At 52.2% G+C, this 27,860-nt stretch overlaps 1 protein-coding gene across 1 annotated transcript; it reads left to right on the top strand.

The window, feature by feature from the left end:
* The first annotated feature begins 416 nt into the window (after positions 1-416).
* Positions 417-18,686, top strand: LOC142824073 (uncharacterized). Its single transcript, XM_089773769.1, has 9 exons — positions 417-1,004; positions 4,347-4,442; positions 5,029-5,241; positions 5,550-5,572; positions 6,243-6,358; positions 6,909-6,968; positions 8,499-8,699; positions 11,637-11,750; positions 12,047-18,686. Exons 1-9 carry the CDS (start codon positions 633-635, stop codon positions 13,288-13,290), a joined length of 2,439 nt encoding a protein of 812 aa, XP_089629895.1. The 5' UTR covers positions 417-632; the 3' UTR covers positions 13,291-18,686.
* Positions 18,687-27,860: the final 9,174 nt, after the last annotated feature.

Genomic DNA, 27,860 nt, shown 5'->3' with positions numbered 1-27,860 from the left:
GCATCTGCCCGAGGGCCTGGGGGCGTGGCCAGGCATCTCTCGGTCTGAGCTACGCCCTGGCGCTGGATTCTGATCGGAATCACTGACCCGCTGCGCATGCGCGGTCTGACCGGGCCCGCCCCATTCCGAGCCCCGTGGCCGGGTTTTCAGCGCGTTCCCGACCGTGCTCAGGCCCCGCCCACCTCGCAGCGGTCTGCAGCAGCGTCACGCGCCGCCCGCCCTGAGGTGGGGGCCGTTGGCGCCGTTACTCGCTGCGGGGGGGAATTGGCGCGTCACAAAAACTCAACCCGCGCGTGCCCCCCCCCCTCGGGCTTCCTGATGCTCCCGCCGGGCTCGGGGTGTTTGCGGGGGGCGGGGCGGGGCTGTGAGGGGGCTGCAGAGTGTGCGGGGGGGGGATTTAAACACAGGGTGGGGAGGGGCACAGAGACCGGGGGGGGGGTCTGGCTGGGGCAGGGGGCTGAGGGGCCCGGGGGGGGGTGAGCGAAGCTTTGGGGGACTTTTTTGGTTTTTATTTTTGATTTTTTTTGTAGCCTCAGTGCTGGTGCCTCAGACCCCCCCCCCCCCCCGGACCTGCCCCCCCATTGCCGAGCTCAGGACAGTGACACGGCCCCGGTCCCAGCCCAGCGGCAGCCATGGCTGCAGAGAGCCCCGTGGAAAGTGTCCGGGAGGAAGCGCCGCGTCCCGTCTGTCTGGAGGATTTCACAGCCCCTGTCGCTCTGCAGTGTGGGCACAATTCCTGCCAGGCCCCCCTCAGCCCTCAGGGCAGAGACACTGAGCAGCAGGGACCCCTCCGGCCCAACCGGCAGCTGGCAAACGTGGTGGAACTAGCCAAGCCGCTGAGTTTCCAGGCAGCAAAGAGAGCAAGATGGGACGGGGTGTGTGGGGAGCACCAGGAGGCTCTGAAGCTGTTCTGTGAAGAGAATCAAACTCCCATCTGTGTGGTGTCTGACAGATCCCAGGCTCACATGGTGGTGCCCAAACAGGAAGCTGCCCAGGAGTACAAGGTACAGAGTTACTGTCCAGTGTGTTTTAATTACAGTGTTATGTCACTGACAGTTACCAGGCACAGTTGTGACACAGCTCTGTAAAGCCTACAAGAGATGCTGTAAAAAGTAAATGTTCTGGCTTTGTGGCAACATACGTAAGATACCTGATGTGGGAAATGTTTCTCTGAGGCTCTGAATCCTGAAACCCAGCCCTCACTGGTGACAGGGGGGGTGTTTGCACAGGGGACGGTGTTAACAATCAGGGTATGTCTACACTACAGCACTAATTCGAACTAACTTAATTCGAATTAGTTAATTTGAACTAAGCTAATTCGAAGTAGTGCATCTAAAAACTAGTTCGAATTAGCATTTTGCTAATTCAAACTAGTATGTCCACATTGAGTGGACCCTGAACCAAAGTTAAGGCTGGCTGGAAGCAGTGCCGGCAGGGCATCAGGTTAGGACTTAAGAGTATGGAACTGCTTCCTCAGGCTAACCGAGGGCTGTGCTTCAAGGGACCCGAACCCCACCCCGGACAGACAGTTCAGGGTTCCCCGCTTGCTTGCCTACCTCGATGAGGGACAGCAATGCAGTCCTGGCTTGGAGTGCCCTGAGTGCCCACACTCGGCACATCACAGCACTCGGCCATCAGCCCAGCTGCACTTGCTGCAGGCTGCCATCCGGAGGTGTCAATCAGGGGGCTACAGGAGAGTTTCCATCCCGAGGAGCCCGCAGAGCCACCCCAGTCCTCATCGGGGGCTCATACCCCATTCCTCCCTCACATCCTTCCACTTACCCGTCCCTAGCCCCCCTTCCTGATGTACAAAATAAAGGACACGTGTGGTCAAAAATAGAAACTCTCTTTATTTAACAAAACTGGGGGAGACTGGGAAAAGGAGGTGGGAGAGGGGAAGAGAGAGGGTGGGAGAGGGGAGGAGGGAGCTGGAAGGGGGAAGCCAGGGAAACAAGGAGGAGGGGAATACAGATGTGATCTCATCCCAGAAAAGAGATTTTGGCCTTGGAAAGGGTTCAGAAAAGGGCAACTAAAATGATCAGGGGTTTGGAACAGGTCCCATACGAAGAGAGGCTAAAAAGACTGGGACTTTTCAGCTTAGAAAAGAGAAGACTGAGGGGGGATATGATAGAGGTCTATAAAAGCATGAGTGGTGTGGAGAGGGTGCATAAAGAAAAGTTCTTCATTAGTTCCTATAATAGAAGGCCTAGAGGACACCAAATGAAATGAATGGGTAGCAGGCTTCAAACTAATAACAGACCGTTCTTCTTCACAAAGCAAATAGTCAACCTGTGGAACTCCTTGCCGCAGGCTAGAACTATAACAGAGTTTAAGGAGAAGTTAGATAAAGTCATGGAGATTAGGTCTATGGAGTGGTATTAGCCAGGGGATAGAAATGGTGTCCCTGGCCTCTGTTTGTGGAAGGCTGGAGATGGATGGCATGAGACAAATGGCTTGGTCATTGTCTTGGGTCCATCCCTTCCAGGGTACCTAGTGTTGGCCACTGTCGGCAGACAGGGTACTGAGCTAGATGGACCTTTGGTCTGACCCAGTACAGCCATTCTTATGTTCTAAGCTCAGGGTCGGGTCTCACTGGACCACCTTGATTTTCATGCAAACCTGCTCCTAGGTGGCCAGGCTGGCAGCTGTCCTGCCCTAGATGGCCACTTTCCTGTGCCTAGTGCGGAGGTCGTGGACGTTGGACTCCTCCCCCCAAACCTGGATGAAGTCCACAATCTCCGCACTAGACCAGGCGGGCACCCACCTTTTGCAGCCCTGGGCAGACTCCTGGGAGCCGCCAGCCTGGTCCCGGGAAGAGGCGGAGGGCTGGGTGGCAGCGGGTGGCTGGCTCATGCCATGCCAGGTGCAGGGTCTGCTGGCTGGGTGCTGGGAGGCTTGCACATGGCATGGGCACCGTAGCCAGACCGTGCCCCTTTAAGGGCTCCGGGTCTGGGAGGGGGGCAGATGAGTTTCCCTGGTGGTGCCCAGAGTGGCCACCAGGGCAAGCTGGGAAGGGCTAGCCTCCCACTAGTTCGAATTAAGTGGCTACACAGCCCTTAATTCGAACTAGGCGTTAATCCTCGTAGAATGAGGTTTACCTAGTTCGAATTAAGCGCTCCGCTGGTTCGAATTAAGTTCGAACTAGCGGTTTGCCTGTCTAGCGCCTATGAAAGTTAATTCGAACTAACAGCTGTTAGTTCGAATTAAATTTGTAGTGTAGACATACCCTCGGAGAGGTTTAGATCGCAGGAGGTACAAGCCACTCTGTCAGTGAGCTGCCTTGGGATTGGAGAAGAGGAGGTTACAAGCTGTTAATGATCGGAAGAACAATCTGTCATTTGCCTTATAGATCCGCAATGGCAGCCGGGACCTGCAGAACATCCAGCAAGGGAAAATCCCTTCTCTGAGCAGGTCACAGTCCAGTTAGACAAACTGTGGGAAGGGAAGGTGGGGCAGCACCTAGTCGCTCATAGTCGCCAAGCATGTCAGGGATAGAGTTTAGCCCCGTACCCTGTTAGACCTGCCCCTCAGCATCACTGAACAGTGATGAAGTGTGGCCCTTTAGGAGAGAAAGATGCCTTGATAAAGCCCTAGGTCCAGCAGGGAGTGAAGGTTTCTAATAGGGATACTGAACTTCTGAGGTGCTCCGTGAGGGGTTAAACTTCAATGCAGCCACTGACACTAGATGAGGTTGCTGGGCTGCATGCTGTGCGGGGTCCCGAGTGCCTTCACTCCACCCATAGCAGGACTTCAGGAAGTGCAGGTCCATGCCAGACACAACTAGGATTCAACTGGATTGTAGCAAGAGTTCAAACTGGTTAACTGAAGAGCTAATGCTTATCGGTGCCAGTTACTGGTTAAACTCCCCACTGCCCCAGCAGTGCCTGGTTCCCTCTGGCAGCTAACGTCAGTCTGCAGCTGCTGGGAGTTCCCATCAGCCAGCAGTCCCGAGGTCTGCCTGGGGTGGCCACAAGGAGAGATCCCCGGCCCAGGAGAGCTCATTTCCGCTACCAGCCCTACCTGTCAGCAGGTTAAAAAACTCCTGTCTCTGATAAAATTGTGATCAGTTACATAATTAGTATTGTTAAGCATTTTTACCTCCCTAATCCCCACCTGCTTCATTCTTTATAAAGGTGCCACCACTGATCCTTCCCCCACCCTTGTAGGTGTCCTGCTGCATCCTCAGTCTCTTCTTGTGTCTTTTTCTATGGACACAACCATGTCCAGGGCAGAGTCCCTGCTGAAGAGGAGCAGAGCTCCACAAAACTGGGACTCTCTTAAAGGCAGACAAATGGGCTCCCGACATCTGCTGGGGTTTGCCCCTGTGCTTATCTCTGTTTCTTCAGGAAAAATTGGAGGCCCATTTGAAGACTCTGAGGGAAGAGAGAGAAAAGGTGCTGGGAAGGAAAACAACAGCAGAAGGGACACGCCAGGAGTATCTGGTAGGTGCCTGTGGTTTGAAACAGCAGGGACTGGCAGTGGGAGGACTGTTAGGAGGCAGACTCGTGTGGCCTTGGTGACATTGGGCTTGTTTGTGTTTCTCCTGGATTGTGGATTGCAGGGTGAGATCCATTTGTAGACAGGCCCTGAGCATCCATGTCAGCGTATGAGTTAATGTCCAGCCTTTGTAGCTTTCCCAGAAATCCTCCTCAAGGGAGCTGAGTGTCCCCCTAAAGGGTTGTCTGCTCACTTGGTGTATTAACATGTTTCTCCTTTTTCCTTCCTGGGTATCTCTGTCAGGCTAGTGCTGAGTCCTGCCTCGTGCTGCTCAGGGTCTGAATTTCCAGAGCCCATGAATATCAAAAGATGCTGCCCATGACAGACATGGGAACATCCCTTTCAGAGGGACACAGGGCCCAAAGGAGATGCTGGGAGAGCCACCTCTGCCTACTAACCACAAAGTACAGTCAAATATCACACATTTTAGGGTTTTCCAAGAAATTCTCCCTGCTTCGCACTCAGCTCTCCATGAAAGGGCCCTGGGCTCCATTCATGCCCTTGATCAACCCTTTCCCTGTTTCCATACAGAAATGGACCCAAGCAGAGAGGCAGATGATTGTGGCCGAGTTTCAGCAGTTGCGGCAGTTCCTGGAGGAACAAGAGCGACTCCTGCTGGCCCAGCTGGAGAAGCTGGACAAGGCGATTGAGAGGCTCCAGACTGACACGGTCGGGAAACTCTCTGCGCAGATTTCCCATCTCAGCAAGGGGAAGTGTCAGAAGCTAGCGAGTGAATTCCTGCAGGTTAGACTGAGGGAGAAACGTCCCAGCTCCCCACTCAGGGAAGGGAGGCTCCTGAATCACAAGTGCTGAGGTCCAGCCGTCAGATCTGGGTGTAACTCCATGTGCATTGCTGCCATGTGAGTAACTGCCGTGCTTTGTAAAGTTACAGGCACAGAGCTACTAGAGATCGTAAAGCCCCATTTGCTCAGGGGATCCATGTTCCTGGGGTCAGGGCAGGGACTCTCTTCCCATGTTTGCAAAATCCCGTCCCTGAGGTCCCCTGTGTGTGTCCAATGGGGCTGAGAGTCTTTTCTCTGTTTTTTTTCTAGGACGTCAGGAGCACCCTGAGTAGGTATGTGGCTCTCACTCCCCTCACGCTGCACAGCACAGGGAAAGAGCTTGGAGCTGATGTTAGCACCACATCTCCACAGGGTGCTAAGAGGCAGATGTTAGAGATGAATATCTCTGACTCATTTAATTCTGCGGGTCTCACCCTCACACAGCAGACTCTGGAATTCCCCATTCAGGGCACAAGCTGACTTCAAGTGTTTCCTGGAGCTGTCACCTCCCTGTGTACTGTGGGGTGGAACATGGGCCTGTCACTGCTGTGCACTGGGCACATTCAGCCCAGGGCAGCAAGGACCAAGAGTCTGTCCCACCTGAGGGCTATTCGGAGACCTGTGTGGAAGGAGCTGGGGACGGAAGAGCTGGTGTCTCAGTCTAGTCCCTACTAGACAGATTCTTTCAGCCTTTCACCTGGGAACCTCCTGTCCCTCAACGCCTAGAGGCCAAGGAGTGAGTTGGTCATGAAGACTCAATTCCCCTTTTGTCGTCCAGCCAGGCTTCCCAGGACAAGTGAAGAACAGCAATGGGACCTTTCAGGGGAAGGTTGCATGGCCATGGACTGTGTTGCTGGGAAAATTGGAGGAATTATGACTCCAGGCCTTTTAGAGCTGAGACTCACTAGCCAGAACTTATCAGCAGTAAATGAAATACAATCACATGGAATTGTTTCTGTCCAGGTGTGAGACGGGGCAGTTCCAGGTTCCGGAAGAGATTTCTCTTGAACTAGAAGAACAAGTCAGAGGTTTCTCCCAGAAAACAATTGCTCTGTCGGAGACTCTGAGGGAGTTCAAAGGTACCTAGAAGGGATGGCGGAGGGAAAAGTGGTTCAAGTATCTGGGACCACTGAATCTGGCCTATGAAGCCAACCTTCCCCTGCCTCAATTCCCACATGGAAAATGACGGTCCCATCACACTGCTCTCCTTAGAGACACTGAGCGAACAGACCCAACTGCTTGCAGATAGCCAGGGGTTTGCAAACTCTGAACCTCCCATTCAGAGATCAAAATGGCTAAAGTTACTGTGATGGCCACGTGTTCCGCCACTACAGCTCCACGTTATAATAAGAGGCAGTAAGTGAATGAGAAACCAAGTGGGAGAGGGTGAGGAGGGAAGAGTAAATCTCACTTACAGCTTCTCTCCTGGGACAGGTTGCTGGGATGTTGGTTCCATTGCTGGGAGGTGCCCGAGTGAGAGAGAGAATGAAAGTTTCAGACTTTCATACTCAATTCCTGAGTGTGTCTCTGTCTGGTCTCTGATACAATTGAAATGCAGAGTTCAGAGTGGGACATTGTTATAAATAGGAGAGCCTGGAATCTCACCTCTCTTATCCCTTCCCCCACCAGACACTCTGCCCTCTGCACTGGAGAGAGCAAGAGGAAAATCCTTGGGAGCTTTCAGACAGGGTGAGTTTGCAGGCGGAGATTCTTTAAATGATGAGAAAATTCCAGTGTAAACATCTTCATGGGATTGTCATTGAAGTTACCAACCAAACCCAGCGACCATGGTGCACACAGCCCTATACCTCACCCACTGATTTGTGAGAAGCCCCAGGGGCGCTGCATGGAGACCAGCAGACACTTTGAGAAACAGTGATCTATGAGGTATGATGCTAAATGGGTGAAGTTAAAGCACACAATGCACAGCACCTTCAAGCTCAAATTACACTGCTCAGTCAGTTTCAATATGGGGTTGATTTCCAGCAATAAATAGTCTGTGAGCTGCCTTGCTTCCACTATATCGGTTCGTTCAAGGCAAGAAACTGCTAGATCCCCAAGGGCTGTTACGTCTAGTGCAGGCCTGGGTAAAATACAGCCCATGGGTTGGATCCACCCTGCCAAGCCATTGGATCCAGCCCACAGATGCCACTCCCCATCTCAAGTCACTCAGAAAGCTACTGTGAGCCTGGAGGGGAGGAGGGAAGGCTTCAGGTGCTGCTTCCACCCCCAGGACAATCTCATTGGCCAGTTTCTGGACAGAAACAAAGCACCGTGCCCCCTTCCCTCTGGGTCATAATTATTCACACACCCACATGGCCCTGCAGCCTGTGAGAGGGTTGGGCAGGCTCCCTGCCTTTCTGAGGTGCTTGGCCTCTGGCCAGGAGTCACTCAGATAAGTCTCCTGTCCAGAGCTTGCCTCTGCCACCCCAACCTCTCCCTTCCCCTCCTAATCTCTGCTCCCCACTACTGTCCCGCACTCTGCATACCCATACTCTATCCTCCTCCTGCAGCTATATATGCAAGAGCTCTCACTGGTCAGAAACCCACAGTTCCTTACTTGTCCACAAATGAACAAAGAACTGGTGGATTCTCCATCTCTTGATGTCTTCAAGTTACTGGGGGACTTTCTAGAAAATACACCGTGGGAAAACAGAGCTTTGTGCCTGGGTAACTGGACTACGTGTAATGGCTTGTGCCACTGAGGGGGTCAGACTGCATGACTGAGGATATCTTCTGATCCCATTAATTCATGAATTTTAAGATCTCACCCTGGAAACACTCAGCACACATGTTTAATAATAAGCATCTGAATGGTGGTGTTAACTTCACTGACTCTGTGTTGTGGAAAGGGTTTATAACGTCTCTGTCAGATGAGAGAGCAAAGTTTGTGCTGCAAATCCATGAATGAAGACTAAGGGTTTCAAATACAACAGTCTACATTTAGCCTATGTCCATATTCAAGCAGATGAATATGTGGCTTGTTATCAGAAACACAGGGTGCTGAGAACTAAATCCCATTGTTGCAGAGGCAGTAATCTTGTAACTCACGCCAGGTACAGACAGAAATAAATATGGATTTGGGATCTAACTCCTGTGTGCTGTTTATGGCATATCTAGACTAAAACTTTTGCCCACAATGGCAGAGTCTGTGCAGAATGGGGATGTGGAAAGGATTATAGCCCCTTTTGAAATGTCTCCCTCTTCTCCCCCTGCCAGGCTGCAGAACACCCATGTTTGTCTCCAGCTCAGCCCCTGGCCTGCAGAGCCAGGGACAGGAGATGGCCGTGGCGGAGCCTGTGAGCTTCAAGGAGGTGGCTGTGTATTTCTCTGAGGAGGAATGGGCTCTGCTGGACCCAGGCCAGAGAGCCCTCTACAGGGATGTGATGCAGGAGAATTATGAGGCTGTGAACTGGCTGAGTAAGGATTCCTGTCCCTTTGGGTAACAGCAGCTGGGTGGGGTCTGGAGCATCTGGGTTGGGTTTGGTTCAGGGTTATTCATTGCCTCTGCCTCCAATGTCAGGAGTATCTGCCCCAGTAATCCTGGCTCTTGTGTGAAAGACTGTCCCCTCCGTTCTCCCTCCCAGGGAAAGCAGGTTCAGGTCTCATTCCACTTCCCCCCTATCTTGCCCATCTTGTGCTTTGACCAGAGGTGTGAGTGGAAGGGCTCAGGCAGGAGCAGCAGGTACCAGAGGTCTGGGTCTGGGTCTGGCTGCTGTTAGTGGCTGCAGGGTCCCCTTGTGGCAGTGTGCTCAGGCACTGGAAGGAGAGTGCGGTTGCCAGAGTCCTTCCCTGCCTGTAGCTAATCTCTGTGACATGCTGGTACTTGTCAGTGAGAGGGGCTGGATGCTGGCGCTGAGGGAGGGTGGATGAGGCAGTTCACGCTCTGAGTATTTTGTCCGAGGTAGCTCTGTAGTAGAGAAAAGTGAGCAGAGCTCTTGATGCATTTCAGGCACAGGCTCGTCTCCTTTCAAAAGTTCAGCTTCATTCTCTCTGGGGCTCACTTGTCTCTCTGTGCAGCGGAGATAAATCATGTCACCTGTCTTGTATTTTTATATCTTCAGGTAGGAACTTTTTCTTCCTGTGTCTGGGTTCATGCTCAGGAGACCTGTGTTCAGTTTTCTGCCTGTCAAAGTCCTCCTGTGTGACCTTGATCAAGTCCCTTAGACTCTCTGTGTGCGGTCAGCTCTCTCTTTACTAGCTTTTATAGAGTGTCCCTGTTTCTCAGGGCTGGGCAGGATACTTACACTAAAGAGGGGTGATGCTTAGCTCCATATGAGCACTGCAATAGCACAGTGTGGTCCTGATTTAAACCAGAGTTCCCAGGTGCTGCTGTGATTGATAATTTTGCTTCCTGCAGTGACTGCAGTGCCATAGGAGTTGCTACTAGTGCCACAGAGCGTTGATATGGCGGTTCAGGGCGGATCTTTCTGGAGCCTTGATGCCAGCGGCACTGGCAGAACTTGAAGTTTATCCATGCAGCACACCACAGGGTTGCCGCTAAGAAAGACCCAGGCTCCATTCGGAGGCTAAGGCACTCAGCCAGATTTATTGTGAAAAGAGCAGGGTGCTAGTGTCCCAGCACCTCAGGCACAGGTATAGTGAGACTTGTCCCTACCCAATAATGGTACCAGCTCAGTCAGCAGCTAGAACACTGCCTCTCAGTCAGTATCAACATGCCCCTCCTGTGGCTTCTTCTCTCATATTGACCAAAATAAAATGCATGTTGCGTTCCATGTGTTGCTACCCCACTTGGCCTTCTGCCTGTTTGTTTGAACAAAACATCCATATCCATTATCCCCTCATCCCGCTCTTGTGCACAAGGGTCAGTGAGCTATCTGTTAGGACAGTGTGTTTGCAGTTCCTGCAGAGAGCGGTGTGTTGATTGCCCTCCTCCTGCTCAGGAATGTGATTTCTTGGTTAGTTGGTACCAATGCTCCACCATTCTGCCAAAGCCTGGCTTGTTTTAGTTCCAAAATAATGGACATAAACAAGATAATCCTAGTCATCAGATCAGAATTTTCCCATTGACTCGTCACACAGCACACTTCGCACAAGGTTTCTTGTGATTGTGTGACAGTGGTAGCACAATGATCTCCATGGCCACATCACAGGTGGCTCTTCCGAACACTAAATGCAGGTCTGAGAAGGTGGAGGCAAAGCTGAGGGGAAGGTGCTCACAAGGTGCAAATGTGGTAGATTCTGTGCCTCCCTGGAGCGGCCCCAAATCAAAGGCCGGGCTCACTAGAAGAGGCAGACTGGGAAACCACACAAAGGCTGCTGCTGGCAGAATAGAACTAAGGCTACAGACAGGGAGCTGAGTAACAGCCACAAGCACCAGAGAAGCAGCACGGCCCAGCTCCACCCTGGCGGGTCACTGGAGAAGCCTAGCGCCACCCTGGGCAGCTGCGGGAAAGGCAACTGTTGTAGGCAGTTAGCAAGGCCCACCCAGACACAGGTAGTCGGAATCAGGAGTCAGGATCATAGGCAGGGCCTGAAGCAGCCTGCCAAGGATTCACTTAGCTGCTCAGATAACTTCCTCTGCCTCCTTCTGGCCCAAGTAGAACATCTGAGCCAAAGAGCAGGGGGAGCCCAGTCCACCAGCCAGGAGCCTTGTGGACAGAGCCTTGGGGAGCTAGAGCTAGTGCTTCTTCTCCCAAGTCCTAGTGACCTGGCATGTGGCCACTATAGTCTGAGCCCTGTCTGGGGGCCTTGGTGTCAGACCTGCCAGCCCTCCCTAGAGCTCCCCTTGTGAGCAGTGTGTCCCTGTCCTGCCCTGAGATACTGGGGATGAGGGGGATGGAATGGGCTTTGAGGGGGACTGAGTTGTACCCTAGAGAGTGCAGCAGAGTGCTCAGCTCCCCTGGGGAAAGTGCTGGGCCATTCTCAAGTTGGGGGGACAGGATGCGCCTTTACTGCAGGTGTGTGTGTGTCCTGGGCTCTTGGAAAGGAGCCTCTCTGGATGGGTGACTCAGGCTGTGTCTACACTGCACCCCTTTTCCGGAAAAGGGATGCAGATTAGATACTTTGGAATAGCAAAATCCGCGGGGGGTTTAAATATCCCCCACGGTATTTGCATTAACATGGCTGCCGCTTTTTTCCGGCTTGGGGATAAGCCGGAGAAAAGCGGCAGTCTAGACGTGATTCTCTGGAAAACAAACCCTTTTCCGGAGGATCTTTTATTCCTACTTTCAAGATTCCTACTTTGGATCTTGCTATTTCAAAGTGTCTAATCTGCATCCCTTTTCCGGAAAAGGGGTGCAGTGTAGACACACCCTCAGATCCTGACTCTGGAAGCAGTAATGGCACAGACCTTAATGAACAAGATCAGCACTTGATTAATTGCTCTCCAAACAGGATTTCCAGTCTCTGAAGTTCATGTGATCTCCTGGGTGGAGGGAGAGGAGGAGTTGCAGGTCCCAGATCACCAGAGCTGTGAGGAAGGGGAGATCATCAGTGGCATCCACACAGGTGAGCAATCAGTTAAATTGCCTCAGAAACTAACTTATAGCAGGTGTTACTTGTGTGTTTTCATGAAGTCTGTCTGATTCTTTAGCCTGTCTTCAACTTGAGCCAGAGCATGGTGGATGAGGAAAGGCTGGGTTTTCTCTTCTGTGGAAGAGTTGTGAAGAAGGAGGGTGAACTCAGCTTATGATAATTCAATCATTATTTGAGCATGTGTCCCCTTTTCTATTCCTCTTTTAGGGTTTCCTTTCAGCTCATCATAGACAATAACTCCTGTCTGGATTATTTCTCTATCCCAACAGGTGATGGGATGCTGACTGAGAACTATGATCTTGTGCAGCAGGAGGGATCGGAGCATGTCTCTCTATGTGGGATGTTACTGGGAAGACCTGAAGGGCATGTTTCCCAGATACGTGAGCAGGGAGAGACTTGTGAGAGTCAGCATAGCCCAGAAAGGCAGCATGGAAATCATCCAGGAGGGGGACAGGATAAATCCAGTCACAGGAGTCGAGGGGAGAACAGAAACACAGAAACCATTCAACAGAAAATCCCCTATCAACAGTCACCCTGCACTTGTAGTGACTGTGAAACTCCTATTGAACATCAAAGAGCCCACACAGGAGAGAAGCCCTTCAAGTGCTCTGACTCTGGGAAAAGCGTCAGTCAGCACTTGCACTTTACGAACCATCAGATACTACATATAAGAGAGACACCCCATAACTGCTGTGACTGTGGGAAAAGCTTCAGTAGAAGCGATCACCTTGTAAGACATAGGAGAGCCCATACAGGGGAGAAACCCTTCAACTGCTCTGAGTGTGGGAAAAGCTTCCGTCAGAATTCACACCTTGTTAACCATAGGAAGACCCACTCAGGAGACAAACCTTTCAATTGCTCTGAGTGTGGGAAAAGCTTCAGTAGAAGAGAACACCTTGTAAGACATAGGAGGAGCCACACAGGGGAGAAACCTTTCAATTGCTTTGACTGCGGGAAAAGCTTCAATGAGAAGTCACACCTTGTTAGACATAGGAGAACCCACACAGGAGAGAAACCTTTCAATTGCTCTGACTGTGGGAAAAGCTTCAGGAAGAGGTCAAACCTTGTTACACATAGGAGGAGACACACAAGAGAGAAACCTTTCAATTGCTCTGACTGTGGGAAAAGCTTTATCAGGAGATCAGACCTTGTTCTCCATAGGAGAACTCACACAGGAGAGAAACCTTTCAATTGCTTCGACTGCGGGAGACGCTTCCGTCAGAAGTCACAGCTTGTTAGACATACAACAACCCACACAGGAGAGAAACCCTTTACTTGCTCTGACTGTGGGAAAAGCTTCACTAGAAGCTCACACCTTGTTAGACATAGGAGAACCCACACAGGAGAGAAACCTTTCCCTTGCTCTGACTGCGAGAAAAGTTTCAGTACAAGTTCAGTGCTTGTTACCCATCGGAGGACCCACACAGGGGAAAAACCTTTCAATTGCTCTGACTGTGGGAAAAGCTTCAGTAGACGTTCACACCTTATTAGACATAGGAGAACCCACACGTGAGAGCTACCCTTTACCTGCTCTGACTGCATAGTCGGTGCTCCTGCCTTACTAACCATGAGATAAAACATACAAGAGAGTCGCCTCATAACAGCTTTGATTGCAGACAAGGCTTCAAACACAGGTCAGACTTTAACATAAGAATGGCCATACTGGGTTAGACCAAAGGTCCATCTAGCATAGTATCCTGTCTTCCAACAGTGGCCAGTACCAGGTGCCCCAGAGGCAGTGGACTGAAGATGATGATCAAGCAATTTGTCTCCTGCCATCCTTCTCCAGCCTTTGACAAACAGAGGCGAGGGGCACCATTCCTTACCCCCTCGCTAATACCCTTTTATGGACCTAATCTCCATGATTTTATGTAGCTCTTTTTTAACCCCTGTTACAGTCCTAGCCTTCACAGCCTTCTCTGGCAAGGATTACCACAAGTTGACTGTGTGCTGTGTGAAGAACTTTCTATTATTAGTTTTAAACCTGCTACCCATTAATTTCATTTGGTGTCCTCTAGTTCTTATATTCTGGGAACAAGTAAATAGTTTTTCTTTATTCACCCTCTCCCCACCACTCATGAATTTATATACCTCTATCATATCCCCCTCAGTCCATTCTTTCTGAACTGAAAAGTCTCAGTCTCTTTAGCCTCTCCTCATATGGGACCCATTCCAAACCTCTAATCATTTTAGTTGCTCTTTTCTGAACTATTTTAATGCCAAAATATCTTTTTTGAGGTGAGGAGACCACATCTCTACCCAGTAGTCAGGATAGGAGCGTGCTGTAGATTTATATATGGGCAGTTTATTCTTCATCTTATTTTCTGTCCCGTTTTTAATAATTCCTAACATCCTATTTGGTTTTTTGATGCCGCTGCACACTGTGGGCATTTTCAGAGAACTATGCACGATAACTCCAAGATCTCTTTCCTGATTAGTTGTAGCTAAATTAGCCCCCATCATATTGTATGTATACTTAGGTTTATTTTTTCCAATGTGCATAATTTTACACATCCACATTAAATTTCATTTGCCATTTTATTGTCCAGTCACTCAGTTTGGTGAGATCTTTTTTTGAAGTTCTTCATAGCCTGCTTTGGTTTTGACTATCTTGAACAGTTTAGTAACGTCTGCAAACTTGGCTTACCTCACTGCTCACCCATTTCTCTAAATCATTTATTAAGTTAAATAGGATTGGTTCTAGGACTGACTCTGGGGGAACACCACTGGTTACACTTCTCCATTCTGAAAATTTACCATTTATTCCTACCCTTTGTTTCCTGTCTTTTAACCATTTCTCAATCCATGGAAGGATCTTCCTGGTTATCCCATGATAACTTAATTTACACAAGAGCCTTTTGTGATGGACCTTGTTAAAGGCTTTTTTGGAAATCTAAGTACACTGTATGTACTCGATCCCCCTTGTTCACGTGTGTGTTAAACATAAGACAATCTACAGATGAGAGAGAACTATTCAGCTGCTTTGACTGTGGGGAAAGCTTCAGTCAGAGCTCAACTCGTGTTAGCCATTGGAGAACCTAATAGAACAACTAGAGGACACCAAATGTCCCATAATAGAACAACTAGAGGACACCAAATGAAATTAATGGGTAGCAGGTTTAAAACTAATAAAAGAAAGTTCTTCTTCACACAGCGTGTTGTCAACCTGTGGAACTCCTTGCCAGAGGAGGCGGTGAAGGCTAGGACTATAATAGAGTTTAAAGAGAAGCTGGATAAATTCATGGAGGTTAGGTCCATAAAAGGCTATTAGCCAGGGGATAAAATGGTGTCCTTGGCCTCTGTTTGTCAGAGGCTGGAGAGGGATGGCAGGAGACAAATCGCTTGATCATTCTCTTCGGTCCACCCTCTCTGGGGCACCTGGTGCTGGCCACTGTCGGCAGACAGGATACTGGGCTAGATGGACCTTTGGTCTGACCCAGTACGGCCGTTCTTATGTTCTTATGTACAGTGGGAAGAAACATAGAACCTGAGTTCCTTGTAAGCTATGTGGCCAGGTGGCTGTGCCTCAGCCTATTAAATGCCATATGAGCTTATAGGGCTTTGGTGGGGAGAGATACCTCTATCCACTGGTCTCAACCCCAGCCCAGTCCTGCTGTGGCCAGAGGACAGTTGGCTATCCGATGGCCCCAGGGCCAGAGTTACCATGGCAGGGAGAGGTGGGTCTCCCTCCTCCCCCTTCACAGTAACACGTGTGCTGGGGCAGCGAGAGCTCATGGGAGTCTTTTCTCCTTGATGTAGCCTTTCAGTGGCCTACATGTCAGTCCCCTCCATCTTTAAGATCACAGGCCCAGCTAGAGCTTTCAACCAGTAGTCCTAAGATTTTCCATCCATGAGTAGAGTGAGTTTTTTCTTGTGCACAAAGAGTGACATCCTGTGTGCTTGTTCAGATGTGTGCCTACGTGGCACCCACAAGTTATTGAGAGTTTTACACACACACATGCAATTTAAATTATGGAAGAAATATACTAAACCAAAGGATAATTAACAAGGTGTGTGACCCTGCACACATGCACCCTGAAAATGTACCAGCTTGGCACCCAGTCTCATTCCCATCCAGCCTTGCTCTACTGTTCCTGCATCCATGAGCTCCCCATCTCCTGCACCCCCACCCTGCGCACCCTTTGCCACCAGCCCTGCATTGAGCCCCTAACTTCTGCAGTGTCCCCTTCATCCCAACCCCTGCACTTTCCTCCCAGTCTAATCTAGTCATAGGCTGTGTCTAGACTGGCCAGTTTTTCCGGAAAATCAGCCGCTTTTCTGGAAAAACTTGCCAGCTGTCTACACTGGCCGCTTGAATTTCCGCAAAAGCACTGACTTCCTACTGTAAGAAATCAGTGCTTTTTGCGGAAATACTATGCTGTTCCTGTTTGGGCAAAAGTCCCTTTTGGGCAAAAGGGCCAGTGTAGACAGCTATTTGTTTTCCGCAAAAAAGTCCAGATCGCAAAAATGGCAATCGGGACTTTTTTGCGGAAAAGCGCATCTAGATTGACCACGGAAGCTTTTCCACAAAAAGTGCTTTTGCGGAAAAGCGTTCGTGCCAATCTAGACGCTCTGTTCCGAAAATGCTTTTAATGGAAAACTTTTCCATTAGAAGCATTTCCGGAAAAGCATGCCGGTCTACACGTAGCCATAGTGTAGTAATTTGTAAAGGATAAAAAATGAATGCACCATCCCTACTCCTTGATTCTAAAACTCATTCTGCAGCTGCAAGTTAATGACATTCAGAAGATGAATTTAGGGATATCATCAGAAAACTATCCAGCTCTTTTTCTTCAGACCACATTACTTCACTGTATATAGGACATAATCTAATTATAGATTATATTTTGTATAGTATCTTGTGACAGGGCGCTCGCCCTGCACTGGCCCTTTAAGGGCAGACCCAGGCCTGAACCAGGGCCGGGGAATTTAGCCCAGCTGAGGCTGTACTAGCCCATTAGGGCCCAGCTGGGCGCTATAAAAGAGAAGGAGCTGCTGCTGTGAAAGGGGGAAGCAGTGAGAACCTGGCTGCTGAGGGAGGAGGAGGCTCCCTGGAGCTAGGGCAGGGCTGGGGAGGCCAGGCCAGGCCAGGCCAGGCCAGGCAGGGCTAGGGGAGCTCTGGCCCGCAAATCCCCAGACTGCAGGGCTTGAAGGAAGGCCCGCTGGAGGAACATCAACCCCCGGAAGGGGGGCTCAGAGACAGACTTGGGCACTGCCGGAGGGCAGTGTGGCGAAGAGGACGCCGCAGCCGGGAGTAAAGAGGGGAGGCACCACCCCAGAGAAGGCACCCCGCCTGCCAAGGGAGCCAATTCGTGAGGACAGCCGGCAGGGGGATACGGTGGTGAGTGCGAACCCCCCCACAGATGGTGGAGAATGTGGGCATCTGCGGTCCCCCCCTGATACAAGGGGGCTACTTTGGTGAACTCGGGCCATTGGGCCTGCTGCCCTGCGACCAAGGGGGCTGGTTTGGACCCGGGACATTACCGAACGAGATGGACATTTATTGGAGGCCGTGGGTGGCCCAGCCTGCCGAGCAGCAGAAGAGGCCGGGCGGGCCGCTGCAAGGGTGGGCACCCAGACTCCAGGGACACACAGGCGCCAAGGGCTGGGAGCCTGGGCCTGGACTTGCAACTTGTTTCTCCTGTGGACAGCGGGGCCACAGGAGGAGGGAGTGCTGCCACTGGGTTAGGGAAAGGAGGGCCCACCCAGATAGGATGGATGGTGGGAGAGTCCCCCCTGTGAAGGCAACAGGGGGGTTACGAAGGTGTTGGGCCTGTGGGGAACCTGGGCACCTAAAGAGGGAGTGCACCAGGGAGACCTACAAGGCACCGGCTAGCCCGAGAGGAGGGGCTAAGCCACAAAAGGCCTGGCGGAGGGCCAGGACCCAGGGGAGGCACAAACAGTGCTTTTATTGCCATGCAGAAGGCCATATTAAAAGGCACTGCCCCCAGGGAGGGGGGCGGATGGCCCAGAAAGAGAGCCAGCGTAAGGCGACTCCCCAGGAGGGAGTGGGGGAGATAAGAGCCTGTAGGAAGGGGAAGGCTGAGGCCCGAAGGCCTAGCCCAAAATGGGGAACCCGCCTCGGAATAGGCAGGGCCTCGGTGGGAACCCAGACTCCAGCTGTGGTCGAGAGGACCGCAGTGGGAGTCCAGACCCTGGAAGAGGGGAGTAGGCTGCTCCTGAGAGTGGAGAGCCTGCGGGAAGAGAGAGACACCCTACGGGCCCAGCTAAGGCGTACATTGGGGCGTTAGGGTACTTCTTCCCCCCCCCCCCCCCGGGAGAGATACTTAAGGGGGAGGGTGTGTGACAGGGCGCTCGCCCTGCACTGGCCCTTTAAGGGCAGACCCAGGCCTGAACCAGGGCCGGGGAATTTAGCCCAGCTGAGGCTGTACTAGCCCATTAGGGCCCAGCTGGGCGCTATAAAAGAGAAGGAGCTGCTGCTGTGAAAGGGGGAAGCAGTGAGAACCTGGCTGCTGAGGGAGGAGGAGGCTCCCTGGAGCTAGGGCAGGGCTGGGGAGGCCAGGCCAGGCAGGGCTAGGGGAGCTCTGGCCCGCAAATCCCCAGACTGCAGGGCTTGAAGGAAGGCTCGCTGGAGGAACATCAACCCCCGGAAGGGGGGCTCAGAGACAGACTTGGGCACTGCCGGAGGGCAGTGTGGCGAAGAGGACGCCGCAGCCGGGAGTAAAGAGGGGAGGCACCACCCCAGAGAAGGCACCCCGCCTGCCAAGGGAGCCAATTCGTGAGGACAGCCGGCAGGGGGATACGGTGGTGAGTGCGAACCCCCCCACATATCTGCTTGGTTTAGACACTTGTCAATCATAGAAAAGTCCCTTTAATATGTCATCAGTTGCATATTGATTTAGCATCAATAGAAGATAATCAACAGCATTAAAGTTTTAGTTGCCTCTACACAGTGCACGTGTGTGTGAGTGAGAGAAATAACTTCCACAGGCACAAAAATAATCATTGGCACAATCAACACTATTGATGTGATTGATGCCTTCACAAATGACAAGAATATTGAGGGTCAGAGAGAATTGTTCTTGACATGATTTAGGCTGTTAAATATGAACAGGGCGCAGAACATTTCTCTAGTCATTTGCCATCTATTTTATCCCTCAGATAACCTGCAGATTTACCTTTTGAGATCCCAAGGTGGAGATCTTTAAGTGGAATTGGAACCAGACCTCTACCACATGGCCCCGGTCTCTAGAACAGCCAGTCCCTCACCACTCTGGGTCCTTTGCTTTGGCCTTGGCTGCTGGAGTGAGCCCCCTCACCACATGGCTCTGGGCCAGGGCTGCTGAAGCCCTCACTGCCTGTGATGCCACTGCGGCTCAGACTCTGGCCAAGTCTGTCAAAGCATGTAGTACTCACAACACAGCTACAGCTGGAGCAGGCCCCCATTGTGGCTCTGGCCCTGCCACTGTCCAGGACTGCTAGAATAAGCACTGTCTGCCACACAGCCCACCCTGGAGCAGTTGAGTAGTCACTGCGTGGCTCTGCTTTGGAGGTGGGTGGGCCTCAGCCTTAGAGGGAACCTTATCCTCCACACTGCAAACCTCTATCTCATCCTTGAGGTTCTCATCCCCAGAGCCAGACCTCACACCTTCTCCAACTCTTTGCCCCAGCCCTAAATCCCTTCCCACAATCCAAATCCCCTGAGCCTCACTCCGGCCACATGAGCTAATTTTTTTGTACCAATACAGAGATTGTGTGTCACACATTCCTTCCCTGTGGGTACCCTGTCACGCAGTCGGGCTGAGCCCAAGCTGTGTCCTGGAATCCCTGAAAAACAAATCCTAATATCCTGTTTCTAATTGTCCAGCAGAGGCCCTTTTATTAGTGAAACCCAGCCCCTTAATTAACAGAAGCATCACCACCTCAGCTAAGGTCTATGAGTAGAGTCCCTGATTAACACAAGCCTCGCCTTCTCCAGGCTGAGGCTCCCCAGTGAGGGGTTTGGATCAACAGAAACACAGCCTTCCAGGCTAAAGTCCCGCAAGAAATCTCTTTACTTAGCAAGTGCACAGCCTTCTCGGCTCAAGTCCACAGGTAAGTGTCTCTAGTTCACCAGTGCACAGCTTTCTCAGCTCAAGACCAATGACAGGGAACTCTTAGCGTAGGCTAGCAAAGGGGTTGGCGGTAGTGGGACCCAGGCCCTCTTCCTCCACTGGGTCCCAAATCAGAGCCCTAAGGGCAGTGAAACAGTCCACTGACCGGGTTGGTACGAACAAGCCAAAACTCACCAACCCCCACTGGGCCATTCAGGTATTCCTACCCTGGGCCACTTTCTTCTATGCAGCAGCTGCCCTACCTGTGCTGGGGCCACCGAAGAACTCGGTGCCCATGATGCCACCAGGAGCCCATTGGGGGCTTATATCTCCAAGAGGCCCTGGAGGAGAGTTTCAGACAAGGACACCTGTGAGACTCTCCCCTGGGCATCCCCACAAGGGGCCTCTGTGCCTCCCCCCAACCTTTCCCCTGCTCTCCCTTCCCACTTTCCCCTGCCCTGCCGGTAAAACAAACTTGACTTTTCCCTGCTGAAAGAACGAACTGTGGTTTTCATGTGGGGAATGTAGAAGTGGGGAGTGGCTGGGGAAAGAACCTGGGAGGGAGGAGGAGGCTGATGGAGAGGTGGGGCTCATATATTGGGCTGGAACTGGCACCTGCCTCTGGTGGCCCCACTTCTTCATGGGCGGGGGCCTCAGCAGCCATGGAATGGCTCCAGGGGAAGAAGCCAGAGGAGCAGGGGCAGCTGCAGGCTCAGAGGGAACTGGAGCAGGAGTGAGTTTGGGTTGGGGAGGGCCAGCTGCCAGGCCACTGAAGCAGACAACCAAGCAGTTGGCAGCAGCACTATGTGCCGAGCACATTCTCCAGGCCACCTGGAAATATTTATCCTTTCTCTGTGGCTTGGGCACCTCCTCCTTGCAGAGTGCCTTGGGATAGCCACTGTGGCAGCAGGAATTTGGACATCAAGTCACCCCATTGGGAACAATGGAAGAGAAGAGTTTCCCTGCTATTGGAGAAAGCAGGCCAGGCCAAGGCCCTTTTAGCCACTGGGTCGGTGCAGGCTGGAGCATCCTCCCACCAGTTCTCAGGCCTACCTGAAAAGCTCTCAGCCTTCTCTTGTTTCTGCTTCCCTTTCCATAGCAGGCAGCTAAACAAGGGCAAGTCACCAAACCAAACAGCGCTGTGGCTAGTATGGGGCTTGAAACCACAACCTTGGTGTTATTAGCACCATGCTCTAACCAGCTGTGCTTAGCAGCCTACAGAAACCTAGCTTGTAAGTGGCCCTTTCAGGGGGGCATCTCAGGCAGCTGCAGGGATGTCTCTGCAGCTGCTAAGGGCTCTTCCCTGGCAGGGCCACTAGTGACTCACTGTGATGTGGGCTGGCTAGTCCAGATGCTTTGAGGTTTGGTCAAGGTGGCTGGTGGCTGGCATGGCGCACTGAGACCCAGGGCAAAGAGGCAGCTGGAATCTCTTGCTGCCAGCACCTTGCCTCCCAGCTTCTTCCCTGTCAGCAGCAGCCACAGCCCCTTTCAACCACTGGGTCAGGCCGGGAAGGGAGGCAGGAATGGGGCCAAGTAGCGAGTCAGTCTGAGGAAGGCAGGAAAAGCTCGTCTTGCTTTGCAGGGCTGCTGGCAACAGCTTCTCTCATGCGTGCTGCTGAGGAGAAAAATGCACTGAGGGACCATAAAGACCAATTTAGATGAGCACTTAGAGGTGGGCACCTGTTAGCGCCATGGGGGCAAGAGTTGGAGTCTTGCAGCTGCTGGAACCACACATGAGAACAGCCAGATTGTAAGTTCCAGGGCCCAACCGAACCAGAGACTGAGCTCCAGGTCAGACACCCATCAGGAGGCACAAAATTCTCTCTGGGGAGCCTGTGGAAAAGGAAGTCAAAGCACAGGAACTGGAAGGGCTTACACTTGTCAGAAAAGAGCGTAGCTGTTGCACAAGAAGCCCTGTCTTCTGACGCCGTACTGTTAATCTCCTTGCGCAAGAGTAGGTGGGCGGTATGGACGCTCTGAGGATACTTGTGCAAGAACAGCCATTCTTGAGCGAGAGCCCTCCAGTGTACACATAGCCTTTGTGTGTTAGGCAAATGTGAGAACCACTACGCCACAGAAACACCTATAAATCCATTTTCTGATGGACTTAAACTTGGACAAATATTCCACAAGGTTCTCCGATAGGTTCCTGGCCTCACTCATCTCTCTTCCCCAGGCTGGCACCAAGACTCTTGGTCACTGAGAGCAAAAAAAAGACTTGTCAGGCAGTGGCGAACACTTGGCTCCTGATGCCCTGTAATGGGGTGTGAGAAGGCTTTTTGGCACCCAAACTGGCTAGCTCAGTTGTTAGAGCATGAGACTCTTAATCTCAGGGTCATGGGTTCAAGCCCTATGCTGGGCGATGCCCTTCTTCAAGTCACATTCTCAGTTTGCAAACAATTTACTCTCTGCTTTCATCAGGGTTTTAGAAAGAAAAAGTCTAGTCCTGGGGTTCAGCTTTAGGAGAACCAAAGAGAGAACAAACTGCGATTTCCATCTTCTGAGCAGAAGGGAAGAGGATTTTCTTCTCCTCAGTTCTAGTCACATCAACCCAGGGAGGAGAAAAAATAACCCTCTGCCCGCTGATTGTCCCCGTCAGCTTCTGTAGCTTCACCTCCTTCCACAGCAGCTCCAGCTTTGAGCTACAAATCTCAAGGGGCTGGTGAGGAAATGAGGAGCTGGCAGCTCGGGTTAGTGGCTTCCCTGAGAACAAGATGTGGAGTGTTCACAAGGTGCATTCCCCTCCCCTGCAGAGCAGGGTGTTGGAAAGAGCCAGGAACAGAACAGTCAGCCAAGTTCCTGCCCCATTGAGTTATGTTTCTATTGAGTTATGTTTCTGTGGTGTAGTGGTTATCACATTTGTTTAACATGCAAAAGGTCCCTGGTTCAAAACCAGGGAGAAATACAGGTTTTCCTCTTATTGCTGCTCCCCTGGGTGCCCAGGTACATAAAGCTGCTGCTGACCAGCCTGTACCTGGGATGAGCCCAACTCACCACGTGACAAAGGGGGGAACAGAACAGTCAGCCAAGAGCTAGGAACAGAACAGTCAGCCAAGTTCCACCCCCACCAGTGTGTGTTTCTGTGGTATAGTGGTCATCATGGTTACCCGACATACCAAAGGTTTCTAGTTTAAAACCAGGTAAAAACACAGGGTCTTCCCCTATTGCAGTTCCCCTTGGTGGCCAGGCAAGTGCAGCTCCTGCTGCCAGGCCTGTGCCTGAGATGAGCCCAAATCCCATGTGACAGGGGAGTGACATCAGCTGAGAATGCCCCTTGGTGCCAGCCTGGGGAAGCCAGATGGGTCAGGCTGGAGGCTTGTGGCTTGGCTTCCCCTGCCCTTGGGGGTTGGCTTTTCCTGCTGTCTCCCTTGTGTGACTGGCACAAAGAGGAAATGAGGCAGGAATGGGGCAGAGGAGGGAAGCCAAGCTGAGGGGGGCAGGGCACAAGCTCAGCACCTCTGTGGGATTCAGTGGGGTGAATAGAGCCCCTCCCCTCCATTCTGCCAAAGCCTGTGTGGTGGGGCCGACTGTAGGGAGGCAGAGTCCTGTGCCTGTCCCAGGGAATCTCAGGGATGCTCCTTGCAGCCCAGGAGAAGAAGTTGGAAGGAAACCAAGTAAAGCAGGTCCCCGTGGGCATGAACTGGGGCACCAGTTTGGCCCAGTTAAGTGAAAGGTGGTTGGTTCAGGTCCCATGGTGTCAAGGGCAGCGCTCAGGACTCTGAATCCTGCAATCTGAGGCCCCATTCCTGCCTCCCTTCCTGGGCTGACCCAGTGGTTGAAAGGGGCTGCGGCTGCTGCTGACAGGGAAGAAGCTGGGAGGCAAGGTGCTGGCAGCAAGAGATTCCGGCTGCCTCTTTGCCCTGGATCTCAGTGCACCATGTCGACTGCCAGCCACCTTGACTAACCCTCAAACCAGCTGGACTAGCCAGCCCACATCACAGTGAGTCACTAGTGGCCCTGTCAGAGAAGAGCCATTGGCAGCTGCAGAGACATCCTGACTAGCTCAGTTGGTTAGTGTGTGATACTGATAACACTAAGGTGGTGGGTTCAAACCCCATTGGGATGTTCAGTTTGGTGACGTCCCTTCCTTTAGCTGCCTGCTATGGACAGGGAAGCAGAAACAAGCAAAAATGGGAGCTTTGCAGGAAGCAGGGCAGAGAACTGGTAGGAAGCTCCAGCCTGCACAGATCCAGTGGATAAAAGGGCCTTGGCACCTGTCTTCCTTTCCTGAAAAGCAGGGGAACTGATGCCCTTGGCTACCTCAAGGCACCAGGTGGGGGGCAGGCTCTAAGCCCAAGCCACGTGGGGAGACTCAATATGACCGGGAGGCCTGGAGCGTGTGTGCCCTGCACAGAGGCTGCTGCTGGTGGCCTGCTTTAGTGGCCCAGCAGCTCAAATTCCCTTGAATCAGCTTCTCCCCCTGGAGCCACCCCCCAGCGCTGCTGAGGCCCCTGACATAAGGCAGTGGGATCACTAGAGGAAGGTGTCAGTCCTAGCCTTAGCCCTGAGCCCCACCTCCCCTTCCCCCCCAGCCTCTACCCTCCTCCCAGGTTCTTTCCCCAGCCCCTCCCCAGTTCTACATTCCCCACATTCCCCAGAGAGTTTGTTCTTTCAATAGAGAAAAGTCCGGTTTGTGTTACCAGTAGGGGAAGGGGGAGAGGAAAGTGGGAAAGGGGTGTGTTGGGGACAGGTTGCGGGGGGGGGATTGGGGTATGTTGGGGTGGGAGGCACAAAGGGTAAAAAGTGAAGAATCACATTAGTTCAAACCAAGGGGCTTGAACAAGCAGCCCCAGACGCCCTTTCACTTTCAGAACAGCACATGGGTGAGAGTATGCAAATGAAGCACATGCTATTTAAATCCCTGCTTCATTTGCAACTCTGGTGTGTCTACTTTCTCTACTTTGCATTCTTAGCTAGAAATAACAACACAGTCTAGACCAGTGGTCCCCAACCTTTTGGAGCTGCCCAGCGGCAGGACCACACATGCACCCAAGGCAGGGCCACGCCCACACCCAGGGGAAGAGCCACCCTTACATCATGTGCCCAGTACCAGTGTCACCCATGCACCACACCCCTAGGGCTGGCACCACCCCAGTGCCATGCACCCAGGGCCAGCACCACACCCATACACCATGTGCCCAGGGCCAGCTCAGCACTTGCTCTATGCACCTGGGGACGGGCCAGCCTCAGTCACTCGGCAGGCACACATAAATGGCCCAGCAGGCGCCATGGCACTCATGGGCACTACTAGTATAGATAGACCCACACAACGGCTCAGCCACAGGAGCACCACCAAGATTTCCACCAAGGGCTGGGATTGAGCCAGGGACTCTTAACTCTTCTCACTAATGCACTTCTCCCTAAACTATTTCAGCAGCTGCAGTGAGTACATTGATGACACTGGTTCTCCCTCAGGGATGCTTTACTCCACAGCAGCGCACAGGTCAGATGCTGTTACTGGTGGCCCTGCAAGGCAAGATGAGCTTTGCCTGCCCCTCACAGCCTGACTCGCTACTTAGCCCCATTTCCTGCCTCCCTTCCTGGGCTGACCCAGTGGCTGAAAGGGGCTGTGGCTGCGGATGGTGGGAAGAAGATGGGTGGTGAGACCCTGATGCCAACAGGGCCCACCCGCCTCTTTCCTGCTTGGGCCTGGATCTCAGCATGGGGCAGGTGGAGGCACCCTAAGATATGAAGCAGCAGAAGGGAAGCGAGGAACAAAGTGTCAGCTTCAGCCGAGCCAGGTGAGTAACAAAGGCTGCATGTGCCCTGACTTCTCTACCCTTCCACATCCTCACCCCTGCCCTGAGCCCCCCTCCCCACTCCCCAAATCCCTGCCCTGAGCCTCCCACACTCCACATTTTAATTTCTTACAGGTACTGTCCTATCACAACCCCTCCCACAACTTCCTGCCTTGAGCCTCCCTCTGCCCAAGGGGTGGTGCCCAATAGAACAGTCCCTGTAAGAAATGTGTCACTTTCATCCCTGGGAGCAGCTCAGCCAGGCAAAGGGGCTGCCTGGGACAGGACATTAGCCCTGGAGGGCAGGGGTGGGTGTGGCAGTGACATCACAAGGGGCTTTTTAAGCCCCTCAGCTTATTGGCTAAAGGAGGTTGGGAGGTGATGACCTCACAGAGAGTCCATGACAATGACCAGGTGGGACAGGCTGCAGGGCAGGGATCATCAAAGAGACCACGTTCTGCCGCCGCCCCCCCCCCCCCCATGGCTTTGCTGCAGGGAGTCTCCTTCCTGAGAGTTGCCCTTGTGGCCTTTTTGGAGCCTTCTCCTTTCCCAGGACTAACTGACCTAGATGACAGACGTCCCTGTGGAGAAGGGAAGAGCCTCCAAGAAGGCCAAACTTAACACAGTAAGGGAATTAGCTCAAGTGGTAGAGCGCTTGCTTTGCATGTGCGAGGCAGTGGGATTGATTCCCACATTCTCTAGTGTTCAGGGTGATCATCATCATCTTTTTACAGGGAGAGCCAGCCAGGGGCTAAGTGGCTGCACTAGTCCCCCCTCCCACCCCATTTCCTAGTTGCTCTCCCCAAAAGCCAGCCACACTGAGGCAGAGATCTGCTGGACACCAGACCTTCTGGGCCAGGCACTGCTGCCTTTGTGCCCGAGAGGGAGCCCAGCTGCCTTCCCCAGTGGGAGCAGAAAATGCTCATGGAAGGGCTCTCACGTTGTCCCCAATGCACTGGCCAGAGGACCTGAATTCTTGCTGCCCCTGGGTGCACCCAAATGCTCTTTTTGAAGAGATGGGCTCCCCAGCTCTCACCCCTCCTGTCACACAAAGCTTGCAAACGGGGTTGATTTTCCTCCATCTCCCCTTGCTGCTGCACTAAAAGAAATCCTGAAACCAGCCCCGTCTCCTGTCACCTCGATATAGAGCCCCGGGAAGAATAACTTAGAATGGCCCCGGGGAGGGGCTATTTCAAACTAGCAGCAGTGACGCACCTACACAGGCCTTTTTTTTAAAATAGCTAATTGGAATAGGCGTTATTCTTCGTAGAATGAGGTTTGCAGAAGTCGGAATAAGCCGTCTGTTACTTCAGAATTATTTCAAAATAACGGAATTGCTGTGTAGACTCTTGCAGTGTTGTTGTGGAATAACGGCCATTGTTCCAAAAGAACTTTTGTGTGTGGACAGAACCTGCGCAGCCCAAGAAATGTGATTGGCAGCTCGTACCCACAATCTTTCTGTCAATTGAAGACATGGACCCAAGGCAATCACCTTGATTGCCTTCTACTAAGGCCAGGCCGGAGGGAAAACAATCACTCCTTCGAGCCACAGTTAAACCAGCGACTTCAGGATCACTTACGAAGCACACGCTATAGTCCTCCGCTCTGCCAGCTGAGCTATCAAAGGGAGCCTAACTAAGGGTACGTCTAGACTACATGCCTCTGGCGACAGAGGCATGTAGATTAGGCTACCCGACAGAGTAAAATGAAGCGGCGATTTAAATAATCGCCGCTTCATTTACATTTACATGGCTGCCGCGTTGAGCCGACAAACAGCTGATCAGCTGTTTGTCGGCTCAGCGCGATAGTCTGGACGCTCCCCTGCCGACATCAAAGGGAGTTGTCGACAACCCAGGTATGCCTCCTGGGATGAGGCATACCTGGGTTGTCGACAACTCCCTTTGATGTCGGCAGGGGAGCGTCCAGACTATCGCGCTGAGCCGACAAACAGCTGATCAGCTGTTTGTCGGCTCAACGCGGCAGCCATGTAAATGTAAATGAAGCGGCGATTATTTAAATCGCCGCTTCATTTTACTCTGTCGGGTAGCCTAATCTACATGCCTCTGTCGCCAGAGGCATGTAGTCTAGACGTACCCTAAGGGTGGCTGGTCCAGGTTGTCCCTTCTATAAGTCTCGGAGCGCGTGCTCCCCCAAGTATACGGCATTGCTGATGAGGGGGCAGAGGAGTCAGGTGCTGTCACAGGTGTTGTACCAATAAAATCAAGCAGGATCTTATGAGGGGGATAAGGCAAAAAGCCACATTTATTGTAGAGATAATAATAAAGAATAAA

The sequence above is a fragment of the Pelodiscus sinensis genome, chromosome 28 (genome assembly GCF_052426305.1).
Source record: "Pelodiscus sinensis isolate ZL-2025 chromosome 28, ASM5242630v1, whole genome shotgun sequence".
Taxonomy (NCBI): Eukaryota; Metazoa; Chordata; order Testudines; family Trionychidae; genus Pelodiscus; species Pelodiscus sinensis.
The sequence above is the reverse complement of the archived record's forward strand: the minus strand, read 5'-3'. Positions and strand labels throughout refer to the sequence as shown.